This window comes from Oncorhynchus keta, chromosome 37 (assembly GCF_023373465.1).
Source record: "Oncorhynchus keta strain PuntledgeMale-10-30-2019 chromosome 37, Oket_V2, whole genome shotgun sequence".
Classification (NCBI taxonomy): Eukaryota; Metazoa; Chordata; class Actinopteri; order Salmoniformes; family Salmonidae; genus Oncorhynchus; species Oncorhynchus keta.
Genome location: NC_068457.1, coordinates 2585441 through 2607795, shown reverse-complemented (window position 1 = coordinate 2607795; position 22355 = coordinate 2585441). Strand labels below are relative to the sequence as shown.

At 40.0% G+C, this 22355-nt stretch overlaps 1 protein-coding gene across 1 annotated transcript; it reads right to left on the bottom strand.

The window, feature by feature from the left end:
• Positions 1-6413: 6413 nt before the first annotated feature.
• LOC118370056 (cytochrome c1, heme protein, mitochondrial-like) lies at positions 6414-12703 on the bottom strand. The gene is made up of 7 exons (XM_035754845.2): positions 12536-12703; positions 11300-11490; positions 10088-10214; positions 9714-9871; positions 9314-9474; positions 8905-9005; positions 6414-6989 (listed from the first exon to the last, which is right to left on the bottom strand). The coding sequence occupies exons 1-7, from the start codon at positions 12614-12616 to the stop codon at positions 6885-6887; spliced, it is 924 nt and encodes a 307-aa protein (XP_035610738.1). The 5' UTR covers positions 12617-12703; the 3' UTR covers positions 6414-6884.
• Between the last annotated feature and the right edge of the window lie 9652 nt (positions 12704-22355).

Genomic DNA, 22355 nt, shown 5'->3' with positions numbered 1-22355 from the left:
ATATCATGTTCATTTGACAAAAACTGGATCCCTTCTAGCTTTGACCATGAAAAGGAGAGAAGCAAATTGTACAATATGACGTCCATATAGCCTGGAGGACATTATTGTAAAAAAATATATATTAAAAAACCTCCAGTGGTTATCATATATTAATTTATTCATATGATAACCCAATGATAATTTGTTTAAATTTATTCATAGGAGCAGGGAAAATGTATGGACATTACAGAATATGACAAAAGTCTCAATGGGATAGGACAACTTGATGTGTTGACTATTGGTTGTTCAAGACAAACAATACATTTAATATTTATATGACACTAAAACATGTGAATGAATTAAACATAACCAAACAATTAAGAGCCCTGATGGTATAGGTGACCTGAAGCTTTTCATTGGTTTATGTACTACTGTAGGTTCACCAGCTGACCTCTGTCAAGACACCCATGTCGACTAGATTCCCACTGTGAAGATGAGCAATGCAGCAGCAGCATCAGATTCTGCTTCAACAACTTTTTCCTTTTCCAGATATGAAAGGAGACATCCCTCCAATTATACGAGATGGTTGTTATATGTGGTGCTTTGGTCAATCTGAACGATTCTGTTGTGCCATTTGAGTAGAGGACCTTCACCTTGTCGTCTTGACAAAAGTGCCCCCTTAAACCATATTAATATATAAAATGCAATTTTGAAAGTGTAAAAGACTATTGTTTATGATATTGCGAAAAATAAGGTGAAAATCTTACACACTTTTTCTATAAATGTAAATCTTTGATAGATTTTTTGGAAAACCTTGCAGAATACTTATTTAGCTTTTTGTACCCTACCCAAGTTTTTGGCATGAGGCATACAATATGTTAATATTGCAATGAAAACAAGACCATTGAAATGAATGTTTTTATTCTTGTTGCCAAATACTTTGAACACAAACAAAAATGAAATAATTCTATACCAAAATTACTAATATTTATGATTGAATTTAATCATCTTGTTTAAAACTTCTTGGTGACTGGGGGGCTTGGATGAAAAAGGTGCCCAGAGTAAACTGCCTTCTACTCAGCCATTAAAGCTAGAATATGCATATAATTACTATATTTGGATAGAGAATACTCTGAAGTTTCTAAAACTGTTTGAATGATGTCTGTGAGTATAACAGAACTCATATGGCAGGCAAAAACCCGAGAAGAAAATCCAACCAGCAAGTGGGAAATCTGAGGTTGGTCAATTTTCAACTCATTCCCTATTGAATATACAGTGGGATATTGGTCGTCTTGCACTTCCTAAGGCTTCCACTAGATGTCAATAGTCTTTAGAAACTTGTTTGAGGCTTATACTGTAAAAGAAGGGCTCATAAGGGCCATTGTTTGAGTCAGTGGTCTGGCCACAGGCTTGTGACGCTCGTTCACGTGAGAGGTAGCTCCCGTTCCATTGCTTTTCTACAGACACTTTTCTACATTATTGAAGATTTATGTTAAAAACATCCTAAAGATTTATTCTATACATAGTTTGACATATTTCTACGGACTGTAACGGAACTTTTTGACATTTTGTCTGCTCCTAGTGAACGCGCTTCGTGACTTTGTATTTGTTTACAAAACGCACTAACAAAAGTAGCTATTTGGACATAAATGGACATTATCGAACAAATCAAACATTTATTGTGGAACTGGGATTCGTGGGAGTGCATTCTGATGAAGATCATCAAAGTTAAGTGAATATTTATAATACTATTTCTGACAAATGTTGACTACACAACATGGCGGATATTTCTTTGGCCTGTTTGGGCTCTGAGTGCCGTACTCAGATTATTGCATGGTGTGCTTTTCCGCAAAGTTTTTTTGAAATCTGACACAGCGGTTGCATTAAGGAGAAGTTTATCTAAAGTTCCAGTTATAGTAGTTGTATCTTTTATCAATGTTTATTATGAGTATTTCTGTGAATTGATGTGGCTCTCTGCAAAATCACTGCATGTTTTGGAACTACTGAACATAACAAGCCAATGTAAAATTCGATTTTTGGATATAAATATGTTAGGAATTTTATGAATAATGACTAAACAAAATCTACATTTTAAATAGAACTATAACTAATTAAACTTATACTCTGTTTTATTATATCTGATTAACAATATTAATTCATAAGGAAGGGATTGTGGAGCATGAAACAGGGGGTAATTAAATCAAATAAATACCATTCCAGCCAGGTAGGAGAAGACTGGAAGTGTAGGTTTTTAAGTAAGCAGAAAGGGTCATTAACCTATGGTTGAACCGAATCAACTTAGCTCTGGGATGTTTAGATAAGGCAGAGGGTGTTTTCTCAGGTTTTCCATGAGCTGGAACTGTCTGCTGAATGGTGATGGATGAAAACTTCAGAAGTTTTATCTTGATTTAACTGTGTCTGGAGTGAGAGAGAGCAAAGGGGTGGGAATGAACTTTTGAACTGTTGGGAGAAAGAATATTTTATAACTTATGACGTAATATTTTGTATATAAACTGTTGTTCGTGGTTACATGGCAGCGCGCTCCGAGAATAAATACTATTATATAATTTTGATAAGACTGGTCTCTGTCCATTTTATGCAAATAAGAATCTTACAAATTCTCATAAACTAGACTAAGTGAATTAAATTCATGAAAACATATTGGAATAATGAAATTACACTAACAAAATATGCACTTAATCAAACAAAACATACATGTATTGTGTAACATGAAGTCCTATGAGTGTCATCTGATGAAGATCATCAAAGGTTAGTGATTAATTTTTTATCTATATTTCTGCTTTTTGTGACTCCACTCTTTGGCTGGAAAAATCGCTGTGTTTTTCTGTGACTTGGTGGTGACCTAACATAATGTGGTGCTTTCGCTGTGAAGTATTTTTGAAATCAGACACTGTGGCTGGATTAACGAGAATTGTATCTTTAAAATGGTGTAAAATACTTGTATGCTTGAGGAATTTTAATTATGAGATTTTTGTCGTTTTGAATTTGGCGCCCTGCACTTTCACTGGCTGTTGGCGGGGTGGGACGCTACCGTCCCACATATCCCAGAGAGGTTAAGACATTATCCATAGTTAATAACAAACAGAATCACATCTTCCTGAATCATTTTCATTAGACATTTTTGGTGCACAAAAATGTTGTAATATATATTTTTTGTACAGTGGGGCAAAAAAGTATTTAGTCAGCCACCAATTGTGCAAGTTCTTCCACTTGAAAAGATGAGAGAGGCCTGTAATTTTCATCATAGGTACACTTCAACAGACAGACAGAATGAGAAGAAAATCACATTGTAGGATTTTTAATGAATTTATTTGCAAATTATGGTGGAAAATAAGCATTTGGTCAATAACAAAAGTTTATCTCAATACTTTGTTATATACCCTTTGTCCCTCAGTTATGTATAGAGCCATGTCATCATGGAATGCTCTGCCACCAGAGGTTACTCAGTTATGTATAGAGCCATGTCATCATGGAATGCTCTGCCACCAGAGGTTACTCAGTTATGTATAGAGCCATGTCATCATGGAATGCTCTGCCACCAGAGGTTACTCAGGCAAAAAGCAAGTTTAGCTCTAAAAAAAACAGATAAAAAACACATTGTATTACAGCCTCTCTCTCTTTCTAAAGATCTAACTTAACTGTAATGTAAATAAGAATATGAATACATGAAGTGTGTAAATAGTATTTTTGTTGTCTCTTGGTGTCTTTCTGAACAAAAATATAAACGCAACATGTAAAATGTTGGTCCCATGTTTCTTGAGCTGAAATAAAAGATCCCTGAAATGTTCCATAAGCACCAAAAGCTAAATAATCATAACATTTAAAACTATATAAATATAAAAGACTCATAAATATCAAAAAGTAAGAAAGTAAAATAGAAACTAATTTTATTATATAAATACAATAAAATTATTATTGAATTATTACCCTATTGCTAGTTAAAAAAAAAACAATAACACTATTACCCTATTGCTAACAAAAAACACACAAATCAAACTAAATTGCACAAATCCTATATCACACAAATACACAAACAGAACCTGATTATTACACATCGAACAAGAAACACAAACTGTCACACCCTGATCTGTTTCACCTGTCTTTGTGATGGTCTCCACCCCCTGTGTTCTCTGTTCGTCTGTTGCCAGTTCGTCTTGTTTGTCAAGCCAACCAGCATTTTTGTGTCTCAGCTCCTGCTTTTCCCAGTCTCTTTTTCTCACCCTCCTGGTTTTGACCCTTGCCTGTCCTGACTCTGAGCTCGCCTGCCTGACAACTCTGCCTACCCTGAGCCTGCCCGCCGCCCGGTACCGTTGCCCCACCTCTGGTTTATTGACCCCTGCCTGCCTTGACCTGGTTTACTGACCCCTGCCTGCCTGCCTTGACCTGTCTTTTACCTGCCCCTGTTGGATTATTGAACCATTGTTAATTTGATGTTGTCTGCATCTGGGTCTTTCCTTCATACCTGACACAAACTAAATTGCACAACTGCCATCTAAACCCTGACCTTTCTTGCCTTCCTTGATGCAAAGTCATCAATTACATCTTAAGAAATCTGCCCAGCAATTGCATGGTTAATACTGACGACAGTAAGGCCACTAAAGGTGTTCCTGTGACATGGTGGACCTCGGGTAGGATTTGATGAGCTTCAGCTTTGACAAGCTCCTCTCTGCTTCAGCCACAGTGACTGGAAGAGTAAGACCAATTCTGAGAGCAGTCCACAAATTTGGATACATTTCTGAGAGCTCCCTTTCGTGTATACATATCAGCAGCTCAAGTAAGGTCATGGTCTTCAATGGCAAGTCAAGCAAGTTCTTCAGTTCCTGTGCAAGCTCTCTGTCATCTAAGTCTGAGTGTTCTTTATAGTGTAGTGACATACTAGGAGCATCACATTGTTCTGTTAGCTCCTCATTTTAGAGACTTTGGAAGGTTGACAGCACTCAAAACTTCTCTCCCACATTTTCCAATGTGGAAAATCTTTCCTGAATGGCTAAGGTTGCAGCATCAACAACGACATTGAAAAATGTCACCTCCAGCTTCTTCAGGGCATCACTCAAAGGCTCATCGAATGATTATGAAAAATGCCGCTTTGTGAACCTCAGCCTATTCTGTTGTAGAATGGCCTCTACATTCATACCCTCGCAAATATCCTTGGCTGATGTTTGTGTAGTCATAAAGCCCATTGACCTGGAGCTGCTGAGACCTCTTTCTGAGAAGACTGACTGCAACATCCACATGCATACTGGGAGACTGCATCAGCTTGATCACATGTAGGATCTGGCTCAAGATGTCATACCACACCCCTGTACAGATGCTGAAGTTGTATAATGGCCCATCACTGTGTGGAGGCCGAGAACATGGTGTACAGTTTGTGTAAGATGCCAAAGTAACCTGTGGCATCGACAGAACTTTTGGCAGCATCAGCCACAACCAGGTTCAATGTGTGAACCCCACATAGAGCTCTTGGATTCATTTCCAAGAGTCTGGCTTGGACACCTTTGTTTTTGCCTCTCATGAGGGGCCATCATCATAAGACTGTCCTCTGCAGTCCTCAAAATAAAATTAAAATTGCTCCTCTAATCTTTTGAGAATCAGGGATACCAAATGTTGGCCTGTGGACTCCATAAAATGTTCCTTTATGTGGGGCTTCTCCTTTCTAATCACAACTGGTCCAGCGTCGTCCGGGTTTGGCCTTCATTGTAAATAAGAATTTGTTAAACGGACTAACCTAGTTGTCACGCCTTGGTCTTAGTATTTTGTGTTTTCGTTAATTATTTGGTCAGGCCAGGGTGTGACATGGGTTTATTTTGTTGTATTTCGTATTGGGGTTTGTAGTATTTGGGATAGCGGCTGAGTAGGGGTGTTGTATAGGCTTGGCTGTCTGAGGTTATCAGAGTCAGGTGATTCTCGTCTCTGATTGGGAACCGTATTTAGGTAGCCGGGGTTCACTGTATTTCGTGGGTGATTGTTCCTGTCTGTGTAGTTTAACCAGATAGGTTCACGTTCCGTTTGTATTTGTATAGTTATTTCATGTATCGCGATTGTTTCATTAAAGACATGAGTAACCACCACGCTGCATTTCGGTCCGAACTCCTTCTACAAACGAAGAACGCCGTTACACTAGTTAAATAAAATAAAGTGATCAGCAGAGTGCACACGTTTTGATTAGTTTACAATTTAGTACTCTGGTGTTTGCCTGTCCTGCTAGCGAACAATTTTTGTAAATGCAAGAGTTGGCATTGCCAAGAAACGGAAGTGTTCAGAAGAAATATACACCATGTAAAAACCAGCTTCTCCCTCGACAAGAGATTTATCATCTCAAAAACTAAAGCAGCACCTACATGTTGTGTGTAGTGTATGAGCCACAGAGAAGCGTGGTGTAGGTGCATTGCAGAATAACATTGTCACACGTAGTATCGGATTAAAACATGGTTTATTCAGTACACCAGTGTTAATTAAATATTTACACACCAAAGTGTAGAGAACCTATAACGTGACAGATCCACAACAGCACAAGAAGGTTGCAGGAACATACATTGACTCCGGTTGAGAATCCCCTCAAAAGAACTGGTTAGCCACTATACAAGTGTTTCCCACCCAAAAAATGTGTGCCGTTGGGGTTACTGGAGTTGGGAAACACTAGACCACAACCTGGACACGTTTCGTTTGATTACAGTTCAAAACAAGTTGAGGTTGTGTTTACATCCTTCCCATTTGGCAGAGAATACCTCTTTTTGAAAAGACCCCCATCAAGTGAATTAGGGCAACCATATCTTAAATGCATGTGAGGTTGTTTTTTAAATTAAAGATGGACAATTGCAAATCAGAGGGGTCAGAGTTCGAGCCGAGCAGCCACATGGGCAGGCAGAATGCAACTGTCCAGGTCTTTACTTGGGGGGCCTGTAAGCAATCTTCCTGCTCTTCAGCACAGACCACCTGTGCCTCTTCATGTAATAGACCAGAGGGACCAAGATGGCGGAACCCATGAGCAGCTGGGGGAAGAAAGAGTTGAGTGAATTGGAATCACTCCAGTCTTTTAAAATTATTTTAAATGTTAGATACATATGAAATGAATAAATGTAAATGTAAATGTATATATGAAAGCACTACTTGTCATGTATTAAAACAGTGATCACCAACCCATGATCTTAAAGGCATTCTTAGTCAATCACCAAACATTTCAGTAAAAAAAAAAATGATAAAGGCTTGCACTCCTATTTTTCATATTTTTTATTTGTCTTGCGCTGTTGGCGGTAGGTGCACTTGATTCAGAAGCCCGACGCCTCAGGTAGGCAAAATGTTGCCATTTGTCTGAAGGGACAAACTCCGCCTGCTAAATCAAGTGTGCCTACTTCGCTGGGCAATTGGACAGCTCAAATCACTGTGCCTACAGCTTCCACGACCCAAGAGCAAAGTTCAATACGAGCCTATGTGAGATTTTATAACTAAAAATCATGACCAGAAAGAATAAAGCATAGAGCTGCTGTTTTTATGAGTTCATGTTTAAGTTTATTCAACACTTTTTCTAAACATAAAAATACACTTCTACTCGCTCTGCAATTAATTATTTGCAGCTCGTCGTGTCCATTTGAATAAAGGAATAACATGAATTTGTGCATGAAGCAAAAATAAATGCGGTGAGACTCGAGTTTCACCATCAGGTGGAAAGTGTCCCCTCTCTGGCCAGTCTCACATGAGGAAAGGAGAGAGCGCTCTCCCTTCCTCTCTCGGCTGAGATGGACCATCAGATGCAAGTGTACCGTCTGTCCAGTAAAATAAAAAATAAAAATTATTTATGCTCAGCCGAGCCTCGCAAGTGATATAGCAACTGATCTATTTTGTCATCGAAGCTTGAGTTTTGAAATATAATATGGTCCGAGAAGAACAATATTAGCAGGCCAAGCATAAATCATATTTAACCATCTACATTTGATAAACCTGACTGCATTTTATATTATAGTAACACCATTAAGTTACAAAAGAGTTACAAGGCATGCCTCAAGAGTCCCTGGGGTGGAAAAAGCAAGAGTATCTCACCAGCGCACGTCAGGAACAAAGAAAAAGGAAGACAATGAATCTAAGACCTGTTTATAAGCATCCAAGTTGTTTGGATTCAGAATCGGAATTGTTGACCAAAAGTATACTGTAAAAGTCAACTTCCAATGAGATAGACTTAGATGATGTAAAGACAACAGAACCTCTACTACCCAGAGGTATGACAAGAGACGGTTGGTGAGATAATGCAGCATTCCTAATGCAGCAAAGGAAATTCTGGTATACAGTGTAAAGCAGTTGTGTCAAACTCATTCCCTGTAGGGCGTAGTGTCGGCAGATTTGTGGTATTTCCTTTCAATGAAGACCTCTACAACCAAGTGAGGGGAATGATTGATGAATTAAGGTCACTAATTAGTCAATGAAGTACAAGGGAGGAATGAAAATCCAAAGATCCTCGGCCCATATGCTGTGATAATGTAATGTAATAGACCTACTGCACAAACCTCATTCGTAGAGAACTGTTTTTATTAGGTTAATGTTGCATAGGCTTACATTTATCATGTTTTAAACAAAGAAATCTAAGCGGTAGATCTCCGCTTGCTTCTAGTGACCAATATATATATATTTTTTAATGAAATAAAGGAAGCACTACTGAGGCAAATCCCCTCTTTGGATTGCTTGACAGCAAACAATAACCCACATAGATCTACCACTTCTCAAGAGTGCTAAGTGATTGTCATAAAAAGTTGAGGTGTATTTACTAAAAACCAAACGGAAGTAAATGGAAAATAAACTTGCTTTCATTGCAAAACGTTCTGCTACAGTTTGCACTAATGAATACACCCCAGGTTGAGAATACATTTCTGATGCTAGTTCTATTACGCCAGAGGGCGGCGCCACCTCCCAGCTTACCTTCAGGCCCATGCGTTTGCGCTGGTCGTGCTCAGGCTCGGCTGCCCACCGGAGGAAGGTGCACACATCCTTGGCCACCTGGCTCATGGTGGCTGGGGTTCCTGTCACATGAGAATGGAAGGTTTTACTTGCAATGATTGTAATATGTGGTTGTCTTATCTACCTTAGTTGAATGCACTGACTAAGTTGCTCTTTTTGAGAGTGTCTTGTCAATGACCAAAACAGAAAATGCCACTTTCACTATATCAAATCATAAGTATGACTTTATACAGACACCAGAATCTAGACATTCAGCCTGTCAGGTCAACGGTTAAAACGGAGTCCTAGGAGCACAATGTATAAAAATTACTTTATGAATAGATTTATACATTATTTCAAGTTAGTGATCCCAAGGGGGAATTCTACTGACCGTCCTCGAATTCCAGGACCTCATTGTAGATAGGAGGAGCCATGCCAATGGCCTGGCCTGGAAAGTAGGGGTTGTAGTAGAGGCCCTCTCTCACCTCCACTCCAGCAGGGGGCTCACAGTAACCCGTCAGCAGGGAGAATACATAGTCTTCACCTCCATGTCTGGAGCAATGGAGAGAAACAACTTAGGACAAGGCAATCTAAGGTACGATATCATTGTAGGATTAATAGGAGTGGAGTGTCTTGCTGTGGATTTACGAAAGTATATTATCCTGCTCCATAGACAGTAAAAACATATTTTGGGTAAGAAAAGGTGACAATATATTGTACCTTAAATCTAACGTTTAGTTTACTGTCGATATGACCCATCACCAGATACTCTGACGTTAGCAACAAAGTACCTGGCATTGACGATGTAGCTGAGATCTGGTGGCAAGGCTCCGCCGTTGGCCACACGGGCAGCCTCTGGGTTGGAGTATGGCTTGGGGAAGTAGTCGGAGAGCTTTCCTGGACGGGTAAACATCTCTCCCGACTCGTCAGGGCCATCCACCACCTCAATCTGAGCGGAGAACACAGACGGCGGTCAGTGACTTGGAGAAGGACCAAGATGTCCCTAGAAACTGATCGGTTTGCATTTCCATAATGGTCAATGTTAGGACAGGGAAAAACTGATCCCGGAACTGTGCTCAGGTGCAAGTTCTAGCCAGAGCAACTGATACACTCATCTATAAGGTCATGACCTAGTTTAATCTAATGGCCAAGGACACAGCCTTACCTCCTCAGCCAGAACCTTAACTTCAGCCTCTGTGTGCGACACTCCAACCAAGTTACGGAAGGCCAGGTACTCCATGCTGTGACACGCTGAACACACTTGCTTGTACACCTGATATCCACGACGGATGCTGCAATATAACGAAAACAGTTACAATCCATTTCATCCAGTCCTCCTTGTGAGGCAAATATGATCTAGTATGTAATAACAAGATTCTGTAACACTATTTGACACCCAGAGTCATAACATGTTATGACACGGTCACTACCATGTTAAAACAGTTGACAAACTTGTCATAACCGTTATAATATGGTCATAACACTGTCAACACATTTCTACCAGTTGTGACATATTGCATTATTTTATGGCGGGTTATGAGACCAACATAGCAGTGTCAAAACCCATAACTTCCAACACAAGGTAAAACACTCCACTACACCATAGCCTAACAGTGTGTGTATATATACACAAACTTTTTAAAAAATGTATCATATTAAATTATCATCGTAATTGAGCACACATCGATGTCAGACATGACCAACACAATGCTCTGTTGCTGATGGATGAATGCAGGAGCAGATTTCAGGAGCAGGACAAGACACCCTCTTTGTGATTGATATCAGGGCATGTACGTGATAGGCCTATCTGGCTTATATGATTATGATGACCATAATGCTTTTTGACAGTGTCATGTGTATTTTCTTAGTCCAAGTAAAGTGACAGATGGTCAATGCTTTGACAGTGTCAGTTTATTTTCCATAAGTTACTTAAAATATTATGAAAAAAACATGAGAATTCATTATAACAAAAGATTTAAGGAACAAACTTTCAAACGAAAGGAAAATTCTTGGCAGAAAAAAAAAACTGTGTTTTGACTCTGTATGTGTCATAACCAGCCATAAAATAAAGCAATGTCACAACAAGTGTAAATATATGGTTCATGACAGTGTTATGGTCATATTATGAAAGGTTATGACAATTTACACCAGCTGTTATGCCATGGTTATGACAGTCATAACATGTTGACACTCGGTGTCAAGTATTACTGAAGAATTCCTAAGAAAAATTATATTTCCCCAAAATGAACAGAAACAAAGTCTCAAATTAAATGTTTCATTGCAAGCACCGGAAAAAGCCTAAGTGATAACATTACTGTACAATGTTACATTCAATTACACAATTGTGTGTCCTTCTTGGTTAGGAGTTAGCTTGTACCTGCCGTGGTCAAGGGCTGACAACATGCCGCTGTGGGTCCAGGGGTAGTTGGGGGGGTGGAGCTCAAGGTCTGAGGCCTTAACAGACTGCTGTAGCATCAGAGCAATCCCAGCCCCACTGGTTGTCAAAACACCAAACATTGTCAGGGCCACCTTCTTTGACCTGGGTAAACTGGCAAACGACATGTTGACCTGTCGAGGAAGAGAGTTGACATAAGATGACGAATGTTGCTAGCTACCGACACCCCCGGGGTTGCATAATGTGTCATCCAAAGCACCCATGTGAGGTGTTCTTCACAATAACTTTTGATGTGACCAAAATTACTTTAATATTGGGGTCAATCTTTGTTGGTTCATGATATCACTGAATAGGCATCTAATGTCAAGTCAAAGGCATACAGCCGAGTGGTTATGAAACTGCCCTTATACCCTGGCCTGGGTCTCACAGATACCAAAGGAGTGAGACTTCTAGCATCACAAGTAGCAACATATACGCACAACTAGCTAGATAGCAGTGATTAATTTACAGATGCATGAAGTCAGAGCGATATCATATACTGGCTGGCAACAAATACCCTGCATATGGCCAACGTTAATGATAACCATACATTAACAAGTGTTGTCATGTAGTTAGAAAGACGTTTCCCAGTTTAGAGCCTCACCTATAGATAGTAGTGTATGTAGCAAGTCTCAAATCAGTCGTTTTTATAAATACAATCTAGCTAGCTATGTCAATTCAAACTACACCTCTGGCTCTGTAAACTAACGTTAGCCTGATACAATCACATTGCTGGCTAACGTTACCTGGGTTTTGCTTTCCAGCTAGCTCCCTAATGAGCTAACGTTACTTTTGTAATCATCCCGATTATGAAACGGCAAGAAAAGCAGACATTAGCTAACTAGACTGTTAACGGAACCTGACATGGTATTACCCCCCCATCAACTGGCGACGATCTATGTTCGAATGCTAACAAACACCCAAGACGATGTTCAATATGCCATTGCTTCAAAATAGCAAGGATAACATACTGGGTAGTGCCTTAAGATGGAGCAAGCTAGCTCACATTAACGTTAGCATTGCACGAGTGACCTTGCCTGTTAGCTACAGTACTAGCTAGCTAACGTTACCCGGCTAGCGGTCAGAGTGGCTTTGAAAGAGTTACCTTTCCTACAAAAATAAAGCAGGCAGAAGCGAGCATAATCCCAATACAGCATTGAGAGGATAAACATATCATACCCGAGGGGCCTTGATCGTTTTTGGCGTGCATAGTAGGGTTCTTCCAGTCCCCGACAGCACGACCATTCGTAGCGCCGCCATCTTCCTGCCTTTTCCTGCCTCGAAAGACAGCGGAACGCCAATTTATGTGAAGCCAGCCACAATTACGTCAGACATTGCGTTGCGCGTTATTCCGCCTGAGCCTGATTCTGGGATGTCACTAGTTACACACCGGCATAAACCCCGTCTATGTCTACAATTTATCTTCTTGACATGGGATTTTAAACATAACCTTAAATTAACACCAAAAAGTACATTTATGTATTTTTACGATATAGCCAATTTTGATTTGGTGGCTATGGTAACTAGTGGAAACGCTGATTCCGTTGATGCCACGTTCAAGACAATTGGGAACTCTGAAATCTCCGATCTCAGCGCTGTCAAGACAACTGGGAATTGGAAAAAACAAGCACCAAATGGGAGAAATATTTTGAATGGTCATCCAACTCGGAATTACAATTTGGAAACTCAAGAGTGCAAATTATACCATGACGTATTTTTTTCTTCTCTATTTTTCCACGGACCTAATATGCAGGCTTACATTTGTTTATGGGCATAATAGTACATGTGCATGTTGGTCCACTCCAAAATAATTTAACTCGTGCCATTTGATGAATGCAAATAAATAAACATCTGCTACAAAACAGGAATGCAGTGTAATGACATTCCCTGCTGACAAAAGTAAATTTTTTGTAGAAAGAAAAGTTGGGACACCTGAAAAGGGACTGAGATACAGGACCAGAGACAGAAGAGTGAGCGAGACACCCCACTCGCTGTTTTTTCACCCATTTTTATAAATCATGAATAATGATGATTGATAAAGTTACAGAGGCATAATTATCATACCCCCCCCCCAAAAAAAATATTGTAATGGTGAGAGGTTAGCATGTCTTGGGGGTAGCCTATGATATTTGTTCGTCTGTAACTTTGTCACTCATCATTATTCACAATTCAGTCATGTGTCACAACTATCATGATATGACCCAGATACAGACACGGGCAGCTGATAGTATAGCTCTCGGATAATTTATTATAAATACGGGTCAAGCAAAGGGCAGGTTGAGGACAGGCAGAGGATTGTGATCCGGTCAGAGTCAGGCAGGTACAGGACGGCAGGCAGGCTCGGGGTCAGGGCGGGCAGAATGGTCTGAACCAGGAAAAACAGAACTTGAGCAACAGGAAGACGGGAATGCACGCTGGTAAGACCTGACAAGACAACATGACCTGGCAACAGACTAACAGAGAACACAGGCATAAATACACATGGGAAAATGGGGCAGAGAGGCGACACCTGGAGGGGGGTGGAGACAAGCACAAAGACAGGTGAAACAGATCTGGGTGTGACATCATGATTATCCGTAATCATGGCTGCATCCACATTTATGTAGAATTCTTTAGAAACATATTCTATTCTTATTTACAATAAAAGTGACTCCAAAATTCCCTTATGATAAATGTCCATGGGATTCCGTATCGAAATCATGGGATGTCAATGTTAGTTTATGGGACACTCATGAGTCACCATCAGAATACCATGTAAACTCATGGGGCCACCATGGCAGACCCATGAGATGCTATGGGGTACCTATAGGAGATCATGGGATACACATGGGACTCACAGGAACAGTCATATAGCACCCATGGGACCCCATGAGCTTTATATGTACAGTACCAGTCACAAGTGAAGTAGCCTTATTCAACCTATTTAGCCCGTCAGCAGGACGGTTGCAGCTAGTACTGTATATACAGTACCAGTCAAAAGTTTGGACACATCTACTCATTCCAGGAGTTTTCTTTATTTTCACTATTATCTACATTCTATAATAATAGTGAAGTAACCAAAAAAGTGTTCATTTGAGATTCTTCAAAGTAGCCACCCTTTGCCTTCATGACAGCTTTGCATTCTCGTGGCATTCTCTCAACCAGCTTCATGAGGTAGTCACCTGGAATGCATTTCAATTAACAGGTGTGCCTTGATCAAAGGGTATACAGAATATATCCCTATTTGGTAAAAGACAAAGTGCATATTATGGCAAGAACAGCTCAAATAAATAAGCAAAGAGAAACGACAGTACATCATTACTTAATGACATGACGGTCAGTCAATGCATAAAATGTCAAGAACTTTGAAAGTTTCTTCAAGTGCAGTCGCAAAAACCATCAAGCGCTATGATGCAACTGACTCTCATAAGGGCCGACATAGAAAAGGAAGACCCAGAGTTACCTCTGCTGCAGAGTATAAGTTCAGTAGAGTTAACTGAACCTCAGAAATTGCAGCCCCAAAAAATTATTCAAAGAGTTCAAGTAACAGACACATCTCAACATCAACTGTTCAGAGTAGACTGTGTTTTAGGCCGTCATGGTCAAAGCAAAGAAGAAACCACTACGAAAGGACAGCAAGAAGAAGAAGAAGAGACTTGCTTGGGCCAAGAAACACGAGCAATGGACATTCGACCAGTGGAAATCTGTTCTTTGGTATGGAGTCAAATAGGAGATTTTTGGTTCCAACCGCCGTGTCTTTGTGAGGTGCAGAGTAGGTGAACGGATGATCTCCATGTAACAGGGTTGGTTATGTTTCCACTTGCCTCTAAAGAAAGGTGTATTCTATGTTCAAGCATTTTTATTGGTTGGTTCAACTCTGATGACAATAAGGCATGTTGTGATTGGCCCCGCATGCAGATAGGGGGAGATCGCAAACGTCAGGTCTCCCCAGTGTGAAAATGTGATGCAAGGGGTAGGTCACGTTCTGAATGCTGTTTTCTATTTTACAATGTGTTCAAGTTTGCTGTACATTACTGATTCATACATACAGTGGGGCAAAAAAGTATTTAGTCAGCCACCAATTGTGCAAGTTCTCCCACTTAAAATGATGAGAGAGGCCTGTAATTGTCATCATAGGTACACTTCAACTATGACAGACGAAATGAGAAAAAAAATCCAGAAAATCACATTGTAGGATTTTTCTATGAATTTATTTGCAAATTATGGTGGAAAATACGTATTTGGTCAATAACAAAAGTGTATCTCAATACATGGTTATATACCCTTTGTTGGCAATGACAGAGGTCAAACGTTTTCTGTAAGTCTTCACAAGGTTTTCACACACTGTTGCTGGTATTTTGGCCCATTCCTCCATGCAGATCTCCTCTAGAGCAGTGATGTTTTGGGGCTGTTGCTGGGCAACACGGACTTTCAACTCCCTCCAAAGATTTTCTATGGGGTTGAGATCTGGAGACTGGCTAGGCCACTCCAGGACCTTGAAATGCTTCTTACGAAGCCACTCCTTCGTTGCCCGGTGTGTTTGGGATCATTGTCATGCTGAAAGACCCAGCCACGTTTAATCTTCAATGCCCTTGCTGATGGTAGGCTTTGTTACTTTGGTCCCAGCTCTCTGCAGGTCATTCACTAGGTCCCCCCAGTGTGGTTCTGGGATTTTTGCTCACCGTTCTTGTGATCATTTTGACCCCACGGGTTAAATCTTGTGTGGAGCCCCAGATCGAGGGAGATTATCAGTGGTCTTGTATGTCTTCCATTTCATAATAATTGCTCCCACAGTTGATTTCTTCAAACCAAGCTGCTTACCTATTGCAGATTGAGTCTTCCCAGCCTGGTGCAGGTCTACAATTTTGTTTCTGGTGTCCTTTGACAGCTCTTTGGTCTTGGCCATAGTGGAGTTTGGAGTGTGACTGTTTGAGGTTGTGGACAGGTGTCTTTTATACTGATAACAAGTTCAAACAGGTGCCATTAATACAGGTAACGAGTGGAGGACAGAGGAGCCTCTTAAAGAAGAAGTTACAGGTCTGTGAGAGTCAGAAATCTTGCTTGTTTGTAGGTGACCAAATACTTATTTTCCACCATAATTTGCAAATAAATTCATAAAAAATCCTACAATGTGATTTTCTGGATTTTTTTCCCCTCATTTTGTCTGTCATAGGTGAAGTGTACCTATAATAAAAATTGCAGGCCTCTCTCATCTTTTAAGCGGGAGAACATGCACAATTGGTGGCTGACTAAATACTTTTTTTTGCCTCACTGTATATATAGAGTACAGGGAACATAAGGTTGAATATATTATTATAGACCTGCTAGATCTACTGTCTAATTTATAATATGACAGACCAGCTAGATCGACTGTCTATTTTATATTATGACATTTCAGCTAGATCTACTGTCTCTATTATATTATGACAGACCAGCTAGATCTACTGTCTCCATTTCACTTTGGCCATTGTTGTGGGCCTGCCCTCCCCTCAACAGCCTCAAATAGGCTATTTCATGTGTGGGTGGGGTGGGGAGGCACGCATCTCACATTTCATTACATTACATTTTTATATATTGCTACTCAAATCTTTTTAAATCACAAATAATATTTTATATTATTAATTTCAAACAACGGCATTAGCACGAGAAGAACTTACCAGTCCAAAACGATGTCATCTCCATTCAAAAAATATTCCTCCATTTGGGAATCGCTAAATGAATCGTCCTCCAACAATCTCTGTCTCACTTTCCCGATCAATTTCTTCTAAAATTATGTGCACATCTGTATATCTAGACTTAGATTGAGCTTTTCCTGACTTAGTTGCCATACTGATTGATATATAAACAGCTGAAGATGCGCTTTACCAAAACAATGCTGTGCGTAACATGCGTTGCTCCTTCCGGTATGAAACTTCAATGGCGAGTGACCCTCTTTACGCCGGAATTTACTACATGGGTTGGTCTTCCAACACATAAACATTACATATTGCCGTTTACCTCAGCTCATTGGCTATCTACCTACCAAGATTTCAAGACGATCAGTGGTCATTGGGTTAAAATACAGTCAATCAACGAAACAGTGGTTATATCATTGGTTCAGAATGATGTCATTACTTGTTGTCTTCAAATCGGTTTCTTTCAGTCAATACGTCTCGCGAAATGACCCATCAGGTTTGGTTGTGTTACAAACAAACCAGTTGATTGCAATGAAACCAAACATGACTGGAAAAGTCACGTTTAGTGTGTGTATTTACATCGAATGTGTCGTCGAAAATGGAATGAGACGGAATTCACGACACAAGCGGTTCACAAAATGTGTTAGGCTATAAAAATGGATTTTTATCAAACAAAAGACTATTCATTGTGTAACAATGAGCATTGGAATTGCAAACAGAAGAAGATCGTCAAATATAAACTATTTATTTTATTGCAGTTTGTGATTTTGTTACGCCTGTGCTGGTTGAAATAGTTGTTTTTTTATGGGGCTCTGTCCTCAGATAATCGCATCGTATTCTTTCGCAGTAAATTATTTTTTAAATCTGACAACGTAGTTGGATTAGCAAGATTCTAGGCTTTCGAAACATTTGAGACACTTGTATTTTCATGAATGATTATATTAATATGACTATTTATGTAGCGATCACCGTATGTTGTCGAATTTCATCCCGTTCGGTGCGCAGAGAGGTTAAACAACCAGAATTACAATTTCATACTCATGTCACAACGGCCATAAAGCTAGCCAGCTAACGTACACTAACCTCATTCTGTACAAATGTGCCACCGCAACATTCAAACGAGGCTGCAAAGAAAACTAATGGGACTGTAGCGACTGTGTTGACATAAAAATCTGGGGTGTGAACTACGTTTCTATTCAAGCATTGATTGACATGGTAATGGCTCTATAGTATTGCAGAAAAGTTGAAAATAACTGACCCCTCCGACGCTGTCCGTTACATCGTTATGTGTCATGGCGTAACGTACAGCACGCATAAAGCAACTAATTATTACCTGTTTTGCCTCTCTCCACCAGGTGCAGCACTTCTCTCACCGTTTACAAACAAGAAAGGGACAGGGTAAGGGGGGATACCCAGTCATTTTTTGCGTCATCACTGCAAGCTATCATGACTCTCAAAAGCTGCTGTTTATTTCTGAAGATCACTTGAGCACCGCCCTAAAAACCGATTCAAATTCGACACAAACCTTCAAATAGGTATGAATGACACATTATATAAACTCTATATAGTGTTTTATTTACATTTGAAAGGAGATAAGGTGATAAGTTGGACAGATCGTGTGAAATAAGCCATTTCCCCACATGACATCTCTCCTTCTCACTATCACTCAATAAGTTTCACTTCCCCGCCCACCCTTTTTAAAAAGACCCGACGGAGATCATTGCCTTCTTGAATTATGCAGAGATGGGCATCATGAAGGTCTCATCAATGATTTTGTTGGAAAGGGGAGTAATTGTGCTTTACATTGGTATTGATATTACAGTTGATCTGGAAGTATTACATTTTTTGGCCGCTAAAATAAGGTCAATTGTACGGACCAGCGCAATGTACAGAAGTGAGTGAGTTTACGTTAGCTGTCTAATGTTCGCTAGCTTGCTAAATAGTGATTTTATGACGAAAAATATGCATCATCGTTTACCTCTACATTAACTAACATGTTCCACTCAACTGTACATTTTTTGCATGATTTGTTATGACGTTATAGTCACTTACATTTGCTTCAATCCTAGTATTTTTGTCAGCCATCTATGTTGAAGAAAGTCTGCAGCCTTGTGTCGCATACCGCCAAATTCATCATGGGAACGACGATATGATTGGTCATTGCCCAGTAGTCGAGGCTGGTGATTTGCATAAAGTTGGTAAATGTACTTTTAGACCGCCTCCCACGCCACGTTCGCTCCACCCAGTGGTCCCCCACCCACTCCACTTCTCACTGGTTTCCTTCCATTAAAAATGAATGGAAAGTGGTGTTTCACCATGCGGCACCACATGCCAGTGTACACGAAGGGTCACTGGACATGTTAGCCAGCTAGCTATGTCAACCGGGTGCTTTCTTGTCTAGTCTTAGCTAGAATGCCGATGTTTTACAAACAAAACACTAGCTCGCTAAATTAGCTACCTAATATCACATAGGCCAGAACCTAAACATATTGACTTAGCGAGCTAATATCACCTCTGCTCTAAAAGTTACTGTCCCTAAGATACAGTAGCTAGCTAGCTAACATTAACATTAGCTGACGTTAACAGAGAAACTTTGACAACAACCACGACCAGAAATTAATTAGCAACTGCGATGAAATACACTACTACAAATAACGTTATACTAGCTACAATTACCTATTTTGAACTTTTTGAAATTTTCTCTGGCTGGCCGTTGGAAAGTCAGGCTACGAGGCAGGCTCGAGCTGCAAGGCAGACGGCTTGAGTAGCAGAGGCCACCACTGCTGGATCATGTGTTTTTGGTTAATTTAGAGGTAATGCTAGCTCCTTAAGGATCCCTTTACATTTTTTTTGTTGCCTAATATGACATCCCCAAATCTGCCTGTGGCTAAGGACCTGAAGCAAGGATATGTATATTCTTGATACCATTTCAACATAAACAATTTGAAGTTTGTGGAAATGTTAAATTAATGTAGGAGAATATAAGACATTAGATTGGGTAAAAGATAATATAAAGAAAAATAATGACGTAAAAAAATATTTGAAAGGCCACAACGTATTATTCCAGTTTAGGCGCAATTTCGATGTTGGCCACTAGATGGCAGCAGTGTGTGCGCAAAGTTTTTAACTGATCCAATGAACCATTGCATTACTGTTCAAAATGTTGTATCAAGTCTACCCAAACGTGCCTAATTGGTTTATTGATACATTTTCAATCTTCAGTACATAACTGTGCACTCTCTTCAAACAATAGCATGCTATTATTTTACTGTAATAGCTACTGTAAATTGGACAGTGCAGTTAAATTAACAATAATTTAAGTTTTATGGCCATATCAGATATACCTATGTCCTGGGAAATGTTCTGGTCATTTACAACGTCATGCTAATCACATTAGTGCACGTTAGCACAACCTTCCCGCGGGGACGAAACCGATCCTATAGAGGTTTTAAGGATACATCAGCAAGCATTGATGTTGGCAATTGAAGATACATGTATGCGGCCATTTGTTATGTTGACAATTACAATCACAGACTTGTAAAACAGACAGGAAATAGTATATGAGGTGTTATACAGTTGTAAGTCGGAAGTTTACATACACTTATGTTGGAGTCATTAAAACTATTTTTTTAACTACTCCACAAATTTCTTGTTAAACTAGAGTTTTGGCAAGTCGGTTAGGACATCTACTTTGTGCATGACACAAGTATTTTTCCAACAATTGTTTACAGACAGATTATTTCACTTATATCACTGTATCAATTCCAATTCCAGCACAATTGTAGTGGGTCAGAAGTTTACATACACTAAGTTGACTTTTCCTTTAAACAGCCTGGAAAATTCCAGAAAATGATGCCATGGCTTTAGAAGCTTCCCATAGGCTAATTGACATCATTTGAGGCAATTGGAGGTGTACCTGGGTGTCATGCCCTGGTCTAAGTATTTTGTGTTTTTCTTCATGTATTGGGTCAGGCCAGGGTGTGGCATGGAGTTTTTGTATTGTGGTGTATTTTGTCTTGGGGTTTTGGTGTGTATGTATTTGGGATTGTAGCTAGTGGGGTTATCTAGCAAAGTCTATGGCTGTCTGGAGTGGTTCTCAATCAGAGGCAGGTGCTTATCGTTGTCTCTGATTGGGAACCATATTTAGGCAGCCATATTCTTTGAGTTTGTGGTGGGTGATTGTCCTGAGTGTCTTGATGTCAGTTGACACAAGTATAGGCTGTTTTCGGTTTTTGTTTATTGTTTTTGTAGTGTTCGTGTTTAGTCGTGTTTACGTTTGTTTAAATAAACATGAATCGCAATCGACACGCTGCAGTTTGGTCCGACTCTCCTTCATCACCATTAGAAAACCCGTTACACTGGGGATGTATTTCAAGCTGACCTTCAAACTCTGTCTCTTTGCTTGACATCATGGGAAAATCAAAAGAAGTCCACCAAGATTCAGAAAAAAATGTAGACATCCAAAAGTCTGGTTCATCCTTGGGAGCAATTTCCAAACGCCTTAAGGTACCACGTTCATCTGTACAAACAATAGTACGCAAGTATAAATACCATGGGACCATGCAGCCGTCAAACTGCTCAGGAAAGAGACGAGTTCTGTCTCCTAGAGATGAACGTACTTTGGTGAGAAGTGCAAATAAATCCCAGAACAACGGCAAAGAACCTTGTGAAGATGCTGGAGGAAACGGGTGCAAAAGTATCTATATCCACAGTAAAACGAGTCCTATATCGACATAACCTAAAAGGCCGCTCAGCAAGGAAGAAGCCACTGCTCCAAAACCGCCATTAAAAAAAGCCAGACTACGGTTTGCAACTGCACATGCGGACAAAGATTGTGCTTTTTTGAGAAATGTCCTCTGGTCTGATGAAACAAAAATAGAACTGTTTCCGCATAATGACCATCGTTATGTTTGGAGGAGAAAGGGGGAGGCTTGCAAGCCGAAGAACCCATCCGAACCATGAAGCACGGGGGTGACAGCATCATGTTGTGGGGGTGCTTTGCTGCCCGAGGGACTGGTGCAATTCACAAAATAGATGGCATCATGAGGATGGAATTTTATGTGGATATATTGAAGCAACATCTCAAGACATCAGTCAGGAAGTTAAAGCTTGGTTGAAAATGGGTCTTCCAAATGGATAATGACCCCAAGCATACTCCCAAAGTTGTGGCAAAATGGCTTAAGGACAACAAAGTCAAGGTATTGGAGTGGCCGTCACAAAGCCCTGACCTCAATCCTATAGAAAATTTGGGGCAGAACTGAAAAATCGTGTGAGCAAGGAGGCCTACAAACCTGATTCAGTTACACCAGCTCTGTCAGGAGGAATGGGCCAAAATTCACCCAACT

Bases quoted from the DNA above. Each gene is read 5' to 3' on its own strand.
- LOC118370056 (XM_035754845.2), bottom strand. From the start codon at position 12,616: ATGGCGGCGCTACGAATGGTCGTGCTGTCGGGGACTGGAAGAACCCTA. The intron at 11,491-12,535 runs GTATGATATGTT...CTTCCTCGACAG, and splicing joins AAACGATCAAGGCCCCTCGG to GTCAACATGTCGTTTGCCAG. The intron at 9,006-9,313 runs GTCAGTAGAATT...CTCATGTGACAG, and splicing joins GGTCCTGGAATTCGAGGACG to GAACCCCAGCCACCATGAGC.